We start from the raw sequence: 12,404 nt of genomic DNA, 5'->3' as shown, positions 1-12,404 counted from the left end.
GCAACACAGATTTAACTTGATAATGATCAACAGAGTGAGAGACAGAGAAAACATGCAGAATGTATTCTTTTAGGTTCTTTGCTGTCACGACACGTCTGATTTTCATGTTGTACAGTTGTCTTACCTGCAACACTTATGGTCTTCTCAGCTAATGAGAAGCAGGCATGTTCTGCTCTGCATGTTATGTGCTTCAGTTGTTTCCACTGGCTGGAGGAAACTCTCACATTACTGAACACATGAGTCGTGTTTTTGTTCTGGCTCACTGTGTTACTCTGTGAGACTTTCCCATCCATTAGCCAGGTCACCTTGGCATCAAAACCAGTGCTGACCAAACATGTTGCTTGCACCTCAGATGTTGGAATCATGACTGTCTCGATGCTGGGAATCTCCACATGAATGGAAGGAGGGACGCTTGAACAAGCTGAGAGTTGAAAATACACAGAAGAAGAATCATGAAACAAGACAAAATCATGAGTCAACTATTTATTGGTGAAGTAAGAATTGTTCCACATCATAGGACCATTTTGATATTATGTTCAAAACCTACAAAATTTTGTATTTTGAATAATATTGAAAGAAATGACTGTAATTTAAAAAAAGGTCACTTACAATAACATAGCATAGCATTTTAGCCTTTTACAACTTTATGTAATGGAGGCCTGTGCAGCCTCTTTGAGTCTCAGCATGTCTGGCTGAACGTGGTGTACGTTACTCAACCAAACGAATCCTCGCGCTCATGTGTATTTTGCTGTGAGATACATCTGTCCACATTCCCATTTAGACAGGTTTGTGACGGGCCAATCACAGCCGTTATCTAATATGAGGTTTGTTAGAGAGGACGACTGAAAGGAGCGTCCCCGGTCCAGATTTTGGTCTGCACTAGTTGATTATCAGATAATTCTCATCCTCATGAAGAGTGGGACAAAGATCAATGAATATTAGATTTTTGTCCACCAGGTGGCAAGAAACACACCTCCAAATAGATGCTAATGTTACTTTGTTTCTGCTCAGTGGTACAGGGTGATATTGTTTTGCCATCACGTTAGCTTATCAATGCTGTAAGCAAATAGAAGGTGGTGGTTGTGCATGTACCAGCTTCTTTGGATTATTTTCATGTACCGTATTTCACATAAATTGATTAATGGGGCATTAGATTTAAAAAGGATTATTAATATGATGGTTATATAATTCTGAGTAGAGGTTTGGATGGATTTGTTGTTCTCCTTCTGTTTGAATTTACCTGAGCAGAGGCTGATGTCCTGTCTGACCTGTTTGTTCAGAGATCTATCAGACACTTCACACGTGAAGACCTTCCCTGTTTTCCACTCTGTCTGAGGGATCTGAAGTTGACTGGTTACTGCCACACGTCCATCTGCACCCATGCTGATGTCATTGTTTGAAGAAGAGCTTTGCTTTGACTCAGAAAACCATTTAATCTGAGGGTTGAAGCCCCGTCCAGAGCATGAGAGTCTCTGTGGTCCTGACACTTCATTGGGGACTAGAAGGAGCTCCACTGATGGGTCCACTGAATATTATGCCAACAAATTAATAAATTAATGAATCACTGAATCAATCAAGGTATGGATTAATTTAAATAACAAAAGCACTGACTTTACCAATCAACAGTTTTTAAAGAAACAGTAAAAACTCTCACCAAAAAAATTCCCAGTGGAAGTCGATGTGAATTTGCGATTGTAGCCTTGATTCACTGTGCAGGTGAAACTTGTGTCATTATTCCAGTAGTGTGAAAGGACAGTGAAGCGTCTACTGATTGAATGGAGGCCTGGGGTTTCAGGAAGGTCAACATACAGTTTGTCAGAAATGTCGACACTGTCTGCCTGAAACGTGATGTACAGATCAGTGGAGGAGAGTTGTGTGACGTCACACTCCAGCACAGCACTGTTTCCCTTCAGCAAATCTGGTAGAGATCTCCTGATCTCCACTGATGGAGCTGTGGCTGCAGGCTCTGGATGATGGAGAGAGAAAACAAAGCAGAATATTTTATTTTGAGTCCATCACTTCCATAGCACTCATTTTACCACTTTACAATAAGGTAAACAAAACTTTGGTTAGGAGTGAGTAAAGAATGAATCAGGAACGACTTGGTTGTTAATTAATCATTGAGTAACTGTGACTCAATGTCTATATTGTCGATAATGATGAGTTACTGAAGAACAGACTTGGAGAAACTATGTTTTTTGAGTCAATAGACAATCATGAATGAACAGTATTAGCTCTTTTTTACCTGAAAAATGTATGGACTTCTCAGCGGATGACAGGCAGCGATGTTCTGCTTTACATTTTAAAAGCCTCAGTTGTTTCCACTGACTTGTGGAAACTGTCAGAGTGCCTATTAAATCAGCCCCATTTCTGGTCTGCTTGACTTTGTTACTGGATGGAGGTCTCCCATCCATCAGCCAGGTCACCTTGGCGTTAAACACGGTGCGGACTGAACATGATGCCATCACCTCAGATGTTGCCTTCATCACTGTCATGAAGCTGGGAATCTCAATATGAATGGAAGGATGGGTGTGTGTATGGACTATAAAAACAAATACATACATTAAAAACACATAAATAAAATATTCATAATATATTAACAATTTTCATATTGTGCTATGAGACAGTAGCTCTACATACTCACTTTGACAAATACTTATTGTTTTTGTAAAATCCTCGTTGTTGTGAGTGGCCTTGCAAGTAAAACTTGAGCCAGCTTCCCACTCTCTCATATTCGGCCCAATCTCACTGCTCAGACTGAAGGTTTTCTCCGTCCTCTCCACACTCTGCAGCTTCCTCTGGATTTGCCCAATGTTAAGAGGTCGGTTGTCCCGTTGCCAATTCACACTGAGTTTTTCTGGGAAGAAGTCACTTAGGGTGCAGATGAGTCTGACTGGCGAGGTCTGAAATTCTCCCTCCCACACAGGGTGTAATGTGATGTTTGGAGAGACAACCCGCGGTACTGAGATAGAGAAGAGATTTTGTTTTTAACTCGCATTCATTCTAAACTTTGTCAATGATTTGTATATATGAGTTGCTTTCATCTCTTACCTTCACATTTCTGTCAATTAAGTGGCTTCACATGTTCACATGGCTTCTCATGACTTTGCTTAAGGTTTTAGTTCTAGTTCTCTAATATTAATAGACTCGACAACTAACCAACTATAAAATCTTTGAATTTACATATTGAGTTCAACATGGGTTGTTGATTCCAGGTGCTGGGGAGGTGATGAACAGCAACATATTACATGATATATAATAAAATAGCATGTTCTGGGGCGGCAGTACCTCAGTCGGTGGAGACTTGGCTTGCGGACCGGAGGGTGGCCAGTTCAAGTCCAGCTACAGACCACAATATGGAAGTGGACTGGTAGCTGAAGAGGTGCCAGTTTACTTCCTGGGTTACTGCCGAGGTGCCCTTGAGCAAGGCACTGAAGCCCCCATGTGCTCCCCGGGTGCCTGACATGGCAGCCCACTGCTCGTAGTTTGCAGTGTGTGTGTGTACTTACAATGTATAGCTAGGTATGGGTCAAATGCTGAGGACACATTTCAGGTGTGTTTGCATGTTGCATGTAAAAATAACTGACAAAATAAAGATTCTATATTCTATTTGAAGTGAGATTAACCTTTTCATTGTCAAAAATCTTTGGCAAAGCAGGAGAAGGAAGCCAGGTTTTCCTCATCAGAGGAGGCCAACACGCCGAGAGTTGGCGAAATATAAATCTCCTCTGAAAAACAAACACACACACGAAAATGTGTATGCGGAAGCAGGGAATAATACATATATATGCAGAAGCAGAGGTGAACAATGTGCTACAGTGTTCATGTGATTTTCATTTACTATAGACCTACAATATCACTGAGTTTATGACTTTTCTGTTCTTCTTTATGTCATGTGACCTGTACTTACACATATGCCTAATGATTATGCTCCGTGAATTAAAAAATTAAATACTTCTCACATAAGATTAACATATTAGAAGAAATTACATAATTGAACAGCTGATCTTCAACGCCTGCTTCTGCATATACATTGATTGCTCGGGGTAAGCAACACAGATTTAACTTGAGTGTTAATGATCAACATACAGTTTCCATCTATCTGCATAACTAGGAGTATGCAGATAGATGGAAAGAAGCAGAACACATTGCAATAATCTGTTCTTGGACAGGTGCGGAGGACATACAGTATATTAGTAAGGAATTAAATACACTGAGTCAGCAGCCGAATATACACGAGAAAGCCTTCAGCCTTCGTATTCCACCTCACTTTTTGGTTTGCCTTCTAGCCCTGCGAAATTGAATATATTCACGGATATGTAACACTATTTAATTTGGTAACAGTTGTATTTTAATACTCTTGAAATGAGATGGTAAGTGTAATGGTGTCAGAATGGCTAGACCTATTATTGCTTTCTTTTACATTAAATTCACACGTGAGCAGCAGCTCAGGATACAACGTGTGGTAAATCTGCCTCTAATAACACTTGTCAGAAAATCCCATAAGATGAACTTGTATATGTATTATTATCATTGTTATTATTATTAATATTGTTATTATTATTATTATTATTACTATTATTATTATGTCATCATTTTGTCCTTTTTTTGCATTAAGCATTTTCACATTAATCATGCCAAATAAATATAATTATTTTTCTCTATTAGTCAAACAAGTGAGGTTTATTTTATCATTATCATACATAGTGACAAGAAGAAGCCTTGTAGTACATTGTTTATAGGATTGTAAATTGATAACCTTTCTTACCGAGGGTATTTTGTTTAAAACTGTATTCTACTAATATACAATTGAATATGGCATTATTATCGGTTATCACCCCAACTTGTTGTACATTTGAATATAATTAATACATTTCATTTGAAAACATTCACATTTTTGAATAATTATAAAACCAGATTTCAAATCAACTACTAAAAAGGTATTAATATATAATCATCATAAGTCTGTCTCACCTGGTACTATATTTTGGAAAGTAACGGCTGGTGGATTTCCTCCTGCATGTGTCACGGCACATTGGAAAGACTGTCTTCGATCCCAGTCCTGTTTCGGCACTTGGATTTGACTGATTCCCGTATAGAAGTTGCCTGTCTGTACTGGAGGGTACTGAATGGAGTTTGTCAAGGCAGCCCCATTTTTGGTCCATGCATAGGTCAGTGAGGAGGGTGTGAAGTCAGTTGCAAAACAGCCAAGAGTGACCGTGTTTCCAGTCCCAGAGCCACATTGCATCAGGGGAAACACAGTTGGTGATTTTGGAGTGGCTAAAAAAAGAAAAACACGTGTAAATACAGTACCACAAAAGAAAAAAATCAATCAAAAAATTCAACACAACAGACATTATTTACCAAGCAGTTGTCAAAATAGAGAAGAGTCAATTGAATTGATCATTACTGTAACAGAACACATAAAGTAATAATACACTGACTGAGGGAAATTCAAGTCCACTCCAGACACGCAGTTTTATGTTTCCCTCTGCCATTTATTTTGATGTTTGTTGCACAAAGGTTAACCTCCCTCAATAGTATTATTTGTGGTAGTTTTTTTGTAATACTATGTATATCGGTAAATTGCTGTAAATGCACATCTTTGACAATATTCCTTTGTAATTTAGTGGGTTTTTTTAGATTGAAGGATCAAAGGTTTAAGTTAATCTAAGAAAAACATATTATTTTGGTCAAATCGGCAATTATATATGACGTTAAAGAATATTCTTACCTGATGAAACAGTTACCATTGTACCCTTTCCCCAGTAGTCAAAAGCAGCCCAGCCGCACAGTGCTGAATCTACTAGGCTGTTAGTATGAAAAGTCTACATCTACTAATGTCGAGCGCAAAGTCTTCCTCAACATTTAATTAATGTTATAAAATCTGTTTAAATTACCCAAAATACAGTAGACATAAATATTCACCAGTAAGTCCTACTGAGAGTATCGCTATTTGACTTTTTACACTACACACTGTATTAAAAGACTTAACTTTTGAAGTGACACTTGACACACTGAGAACTAACAATATAACTCGAAGATTATATTTTGCAATATGAAACGTCGCCTGTTGTAAATTTTAAATTGTACAAATCTTACCTGATGACACTGTTACCATGGTGCCTTTTCCCCAGTAGTCGAAAGCATTGTAGTAGCACAGTGTTGAATCTACTTAACTGTTAGTATAAAAAGTCTACGTCTTCCAGTGTGCAGTGAAAAATCTTTACCTTAACAATTAATTAAACCCATTGTTATAAAATCCACTTATATGAACCAGACTACAGGAAAGATTCACCAGTGAGTCCTCCTGACAATATTACTTTGACTTTTTACACTACACACTGTATTTAAACTCTTTACTTCAGAAGTGATTTAAACGTTACATTTTACAATATGAAGCGTAGCCTGTTGTAAATTTTAAATCGGTGCAATTCTTACCTGATGACACTGTTACCATGGTGCCTTTTCCCCAGTAGTCGAAAGCAGCACCGTAGCACAGTGCTGAATCTACTTAACTGTTCGTATTAAAAGTCTACGTCTTCCGTTAATCAGCCGCAAATCTCTGTCTCAACATTTAATTAAAGCCACTATATTATAAGTCCGATTTAAATGACCCAGAATACACAAGCCACAAATATTCACCAATGAGTCCAACTGAGAGTATTGCTGTTTAACTTTTTACACTACACACTGTATTAAACCACTTTACTTTTGAAGTAACCTAAACATGACATTTTCAATATGAAACATAGCCTGTTGTAAATTTTAAATCGGACAATTCTTACCTGATGACACTGTTACCATGGTGCCTTTTCCCCAGTAGTCAAAAGCACCGTAGTAGCACAGTGTTGAATCTACTTAACTGTTAGTATGAAAAGTCTACACCTGCTAATGTCAATCGCAAAGTCTTCCTAAACATTTAATTCAAGCCAGTGTTTTAAAATCCATTTAAATGACCCAAAATACAGTGGCCATGAATATCAACCAGTAAGTCCAACTGAGAGTATTGCTGTTTGACTTTTTACACTACACACTGTATTAAACCACTTAACTTTTGAAGTGCCCTAACCATGACATTTTACAATATGAAACGTAGCCTGTTGTAAATTTTAAATCGGACAATTCTTACCTGAAGACACTGTTACCATGGTGCCTTTTCCCCAGTAGTCAAAAGCTTCATAGTAGCACAGTGTTGAATCTACTTAACTGTTAGTATGAAAAGTCTACACCTGCTAATGTCAATCGCAAAGTCTTCCTAAACATTGAATTCAAGCCAATGTTTTAAAATCCATTTAAATGACTCAAGACACAGCGGCCATAAATATCAATCAGTAAGTCCAACTGAGAATAGCGCTATTTGACTTTTTACACTACATGTGGAATTAAAACACTTTACTTTTGAAGTGACTTAAACATGACATTTCACAGTACAAAACGTAGCCTGCTGTAAAATTTAAACTGTTCAAACTTACCTGATGTCACTGTTACCATGGTGCCTTTTCCCCAGTAGTCAAAAGCCCAGTAGTCACAGTTTAAGAGAGTCAATTGAAACTTCTGACAAAAACTCGTAACTGTAATATCCCATTACTTCATGTCATATAGTTCGGTTTGGTTGCTGACGGTTAAAATCAAACTAAAATTTACACCAATTGTTAAAGTTTTTTTCCAAATGAAATTAATAGAAAGGAGTTTTACACTTTTCACAACTTTCTTGTCCAGCTACAAAATATTGTTGGTCGTCTTATCAATGACCAACAGTTGACTGCATAAAAATTATAAAATAAACATAATTTGATCAGGAATTTTATTCTGGAATCATGAATGTTAAAATTACATACCAGATGTGACTGTGACCATGGTGCCTTTCCCCCAGTAGTCAAAAGCGTAGTCACAGTTCAACAAACTATTAACCGTTGCATACAAAAACCTGTTCCCAGATATCTACACTTTCCGTGGTCGATGATTTTATGACAATATACTCTCTGACACATTTTTATCGGCTTTAACAAATAAGGATTCAGAAGATGGAACTAAAAATTGTTTTCCTGAATGTCTCCTAGTCACAACACATTTAACATGAAGTATTCCAGACATGTACCGACTGAGTCAGAACTGGAACCTTAAAGACTACTAAAACTGGTTTTAGAAATACAAATAAGATTGGATTACCTGATGTTACCGTGACCATTGTGCCTTTCCCCCAGTAGTCAAAAGCAACGTCACAGTGTATTATGTCAACACATCCAACATACAAAAACAACCACCTTGAAGATGCCGTTGAGGTCTAAATATACTACATTAAAAACTAAATATCACATTTTCAAAATGTAGAATAAAGAAGCTGTTTTTACCTGATGTGACGGTCACCATTGTTCCTTTTCCCCAGTAGTCAAAGTAGTAGTACAGTGACAGGTTTCAATAGCACTTTCGTACAAAAATAGTTTACAGCTTGTATCCTCTAGTAAATCGTATTTATCTTGTTAAACAACGGTGTGAATCTAACATTTACCCTGATCTTTTGCTAATACTTCAAATTTCATCCTAGTTTAAGTGCAGTATAAACCAAGATAAATTTGATAGTAAAACAGAACAATATTGAATTGTCTTCACTCAAAATATATTTGATTATATATTTGATTATTAGTTTCTAGAAGTCGTCTCAGTGATATATTACAATCTGCCTCTAATACAAATACAACGTGTTGTTTAAACCAAGAAAAGCAAACATGTTTCACTGACAAAGCAATTCCTACTGTACTATTCATTAACCACTTCCCTTGAGATTTCCTGTGGTCTGGATTACATAAAATTATGTGTGTTTGCTGACAGTTAGACAATACTTCCTCTTTACCAGTCCCTCCTGTCAGCTCCAGTTCCTGCATACCGCACAACCAGATACACTTGATTAAGCCAACCTTACAGTTAAGCTTTAAACATTTTTTTTAACATTCAAAAAACATAAAAAAATAAATCACACTTCATTTTACAGGTCTGCAAATTTAGTGGTAAGTAGAAGTAGTAGACCTTTCTTTAAAATTACCCTCCCTTTCCCACAATAATTACCTCAAAATGAATTGAAAACTACCCCAACGTGATAATAATATTCAACTAATTTCCAAAAAGCAGTTAATAATGGTAATCTCTTTAATACCTTTTCGTAATCAAGAATCAAGTTCGGGACGTTTAGGAAAATCATCCCAAACTGAATCACAATTAGACGTTACATTAAGAAATTCAAACAAAATTTTTTAATACTATACGATATTAATGAGGCAAACTCAGAAATATTTATGTTTTCCATAACTGAATAAACAAGCTGTTCTCAGAGGAAAATAAGGTCCCCAGAACACTGTTTGAAGCTAGAAAGCCAAATATACACTAGTAAAACAGTATGAAATTGTTTTCCCATAAAGTTTATTCAGTTTGTTGTTGTGTTGATGAAAACAAAAAAGAACGTTTGTTTATTTAGTTAATTCAGGCATAAAAAGTCAGTCAAGAACTTTCTCTTCTGATTAAAAATCTTTTCCCCAAAACTGCGTAGTGTACCTTTAATGTGAGATAGCACTCCTTGACACAGATGAAAACTGAATGATAATTAGTGACAGTGCACCTTCTCAAATATGAAAGCATTTGCCTGTTGTTGACAGTGCATACTGACTGCATTATTCATCTTAGGCCATTGGTGCACTCTTCAGGCGGCTTTTTGCTGTAACTCTTTCCATCCAGCTGGCAAGCACAGGCATTCTTGATCTGGTCTGTCCCATCGAGCTCCTCAGGTCAGATTTCATAAGCTTCTGTCTGGAAAAGAAAAATTCAACTGATGCTACTTACAATTTCAGATATTTATGGCAAATAAAAGGAGAGAAGCAGAGGGAAACCAGAGAAATGAAGCAGAGGAATGTGGTGAATTTATGACAGGTTGATGGCAGAGGATGTGGCTGGATTTCTTGTCTTGGTCTGTTCCTTGTCTGTCCTGACATCCTTCCTCCTTGAGGTCAGAGGATCCGTGTGTGTCTCCACCACAGACACAATGAGTCGTTTGATTTAAGCATCATAATTTTACAAAAGAATTGAGTTTCTTCCCATATTCCTTTGTTTGGTCCTCTAAATAAGCCATGTGCCATTAAAAAATCCTCCAACAACCACATTTGGATTGTAAAGAGGGATCTGTTCTGTGATCATCATCATCATGTTGTCTAAAAAGAGAAAACAAAGGGATTGTGGAGAGTTTTCATATAAACACATTAAATGCAAATCAAAGTTAATTGAAGGGTGAAAATGGGCATCCTTGTCTTGCTCCCTCATGTAACTGAAATGTCTGTGATGTTCATCCACTGGTGATGACTTGCAACATCTAGAAGGCAGTGAGCATTGGACCATACACCCAGAAACACAAAGGTCATTTGTTTGCCATGATCTTAGCTTTATGAACGAGGGATGTGAGGGTTTGTTTACAAGAAATGATTAATAGTTAATTTTAGTTAGAAATAGATAGATAAACCTTTATGTATAAATGATAGATAGTCAGATAATTCACAAGTGAAGACCTTCTTGTTTTCTACTTTGTTTGAGGGAGATGAAGCTGACTGATTAGTGCCTCTTGTCCATCTGCACCCATGCTGATGTCATCATTTGAATATATTTGCTGAGACTCAGGAAACCACTTAATTTGAGGCTTGAAGCCCCAACCAGAGCAATCTCTGTGGTCACTGGGGACTAGGAGGCGCTTCACTGATGGGTCCGCTACATATTTTGTCAAGAAATGAATAAATGAATGAATCACTGACAGCGACACACCCAGAAATTGTTTTAATATGGGCGGTGACATGGGTCTGAAAGTCTTGGGGCCCGCAAAACTAAAAGCTATAACTTAACATTAAGAATTCTATTAGTACACTGATAAATATACATATAGCACTTTTGTTTTTAATCCTATTTGAGTTGAAGTAAAAGTTTGAAGAATTTCTCTGTGCACACAAGAGGCTTATTTCTCTCAAAACTTGAGCACAATGTTAAAATGTTAGGGAGTCTTTTTCCTTTTATCCACCTGCCAGGTGTGCCTTAGACAAAACTTGACAGAAAATGACATTAACTTAACTTAATTTAACTCATTAAACCTGGGAAAGTGTATATAGATTAGTAGATGCAGTGTCTTTGTATTTATGCTAGATGGCAGAGTTGTGCTTTTCTAGCGTCTGCTGGTGTCAGACGGAGAAGTCTGTTGCACAGATGTAGCAGCGTGACAGGCCAGAGTGATCAGAGCAAGCAGCGAGCAGAAGCACTGAGTAAGATCCAGGTCCCAAAAAAGTACCAAAACACGAGTGAATCAATGCAAAGAGCAGCGGTGCATCACAGACACCAGGTGTGAGGTGTGGTTATGCCAGTAAGAGAAACAGAGTGCACATTTAAATATCTCATAACAGTTAACACAGGTTACCACACAGGGCTCACAGGGCTTCTCATGACTTTGCTTAAGTTCTAGTTCTCTATTATTAATAGGCTCCAATATGTAAAATCTCTGAATTTACATATTGAGTTGAACATGGGCTGTTGATTCCAGGTGCTGGGGAATGAACATGTATGTCTGCTGTTCCCGATGACAGTTTTATTCAACACATATCCATGTCAGCACCATAAATCCTTCTTAGTGGAAAGCGAGGCTATATACCTGTGGTCGCTGCTGTTTCCTGCACTGGGATTAACAACTGATTTTTATTTATGGTGCTTTTTCATATTAGTTTACCAAATAATGTAAAGATCCAATCACATGAAATGAATCAACGTTGTTGCGGAATGAAGTGCTAGAAGGGACAGACTTTGACAGGTAAAGCTCTCAGCGCAATTAAATGTGTTAAAATGTTGCACTTTTTATTCATTTTTCCTCAGCTTTGTTTATTACTTTTCACAAGTGATAGAGAAAAATTTTATATAAAAGTACAGGAGAAAACATTTTTAAATCTCAGAATTAGGTTGTTACTTTGATTGTCGTAATTCCCTCTGCTTAAACAGCCTTAACTTTTTGATAAAACAAGAATATTTCTGTGCTTAGCAACAGACAGACTGTAACTAACTAACTAGCTAATAAGCCAAAATTATCAAAGGTCTGGAATGAGGTTTTGCATATAGTCATTGTTATTGATCTGCATTGTGCAGTGAAACCATGGACAGATGACATTCAACTAATATAAATGAGAGACAAAACTACTGCATCATTAAACAAGACAGTGGTTGAAAAATCAATGTAAATAGTATGAAAACTTGAGTCTGTGCTGCTGGTTTGCATAAGATTTAATGGTTTCAGTGGTTGCAGATGTTTGAATACAGACAACTTGGCGCCTCGAGAGGAAAAACAGCTGCTCAGAAACTGAAACCTGTGAGACAAAATGCAAAAAACTGCATCC

The 12,404-nt window shown here is 37.2% G+C and overlaps 1 protein-coding gene across 12 annotated transcripts in view; it reads right to left on the bottom strand.

Moving 5' to 3' along the window:
- Positions 1-12,404, bottom strand: part of LOC311268272 (uncharacterized protein) — a 39,258-nt gene that overhangs the window by 3,596 nt on the left and 23,258 nt on the right. For 3 of the 12 annotated variants that reach the window (XM_084371814.1, XM_084371822.1, XM_084371821.1), the window contains exons 2-7: positions 4,975-5,280; positions 2,645-2,962; positions 2,246-2,542; positions 1,655-1,966; positions 1,241-1,525; positions 125-421 (exon numbers count right to left, since the gene is read on the bottom strand). In XM_084371814.1, coding sequence (XP_084227940.1) covers positions 125-421; positions 1,241-1,525; positions 1,655-1,966; positions 2,246-2,542; positions 2,645-2,962; positions 4,975-5,248 — 1,783 coding nt within the window. In that variant the 5' untranslated portion in view covers positions 5,249-5,280. Of the gene's footprint in view, positions 1-124; positions 422-1,240; positions 1,526-1,654; positions 1,967-2,245; positions 2,543-2,644; positions 2,963-4,974; positions 5,281-5,734; positions 5,811-6,102; positions 6,349-6,441; positions 6,748-6,788; positions 6,865-7,132; positions 7,184-7,475; positions 7,529-8,172; positions 8,220-8,354; positions 8,672-12,404 lie in introns of those variants that run through there. The other 9 variants (XM_084371815.1, XM_084371812.1, XM_084371816.1 and 6 more) reach the window with 8 other exon arrangements.

Source organism: Pagrus pagrus, assembly GCF_965226575.1.
Source record: "Pagrus pagrus genome assembly, chromosome: 13".
NCBI classification, from domain to species: Eukaryota; Metazoa; Chordata; class Actinopteri; order Spariformes; family Sparidae; genus Pagrus; species Pagrus pagrus.
This window is presented reverse-complemented; position numbering and strand designations above follow the sequence as displayed.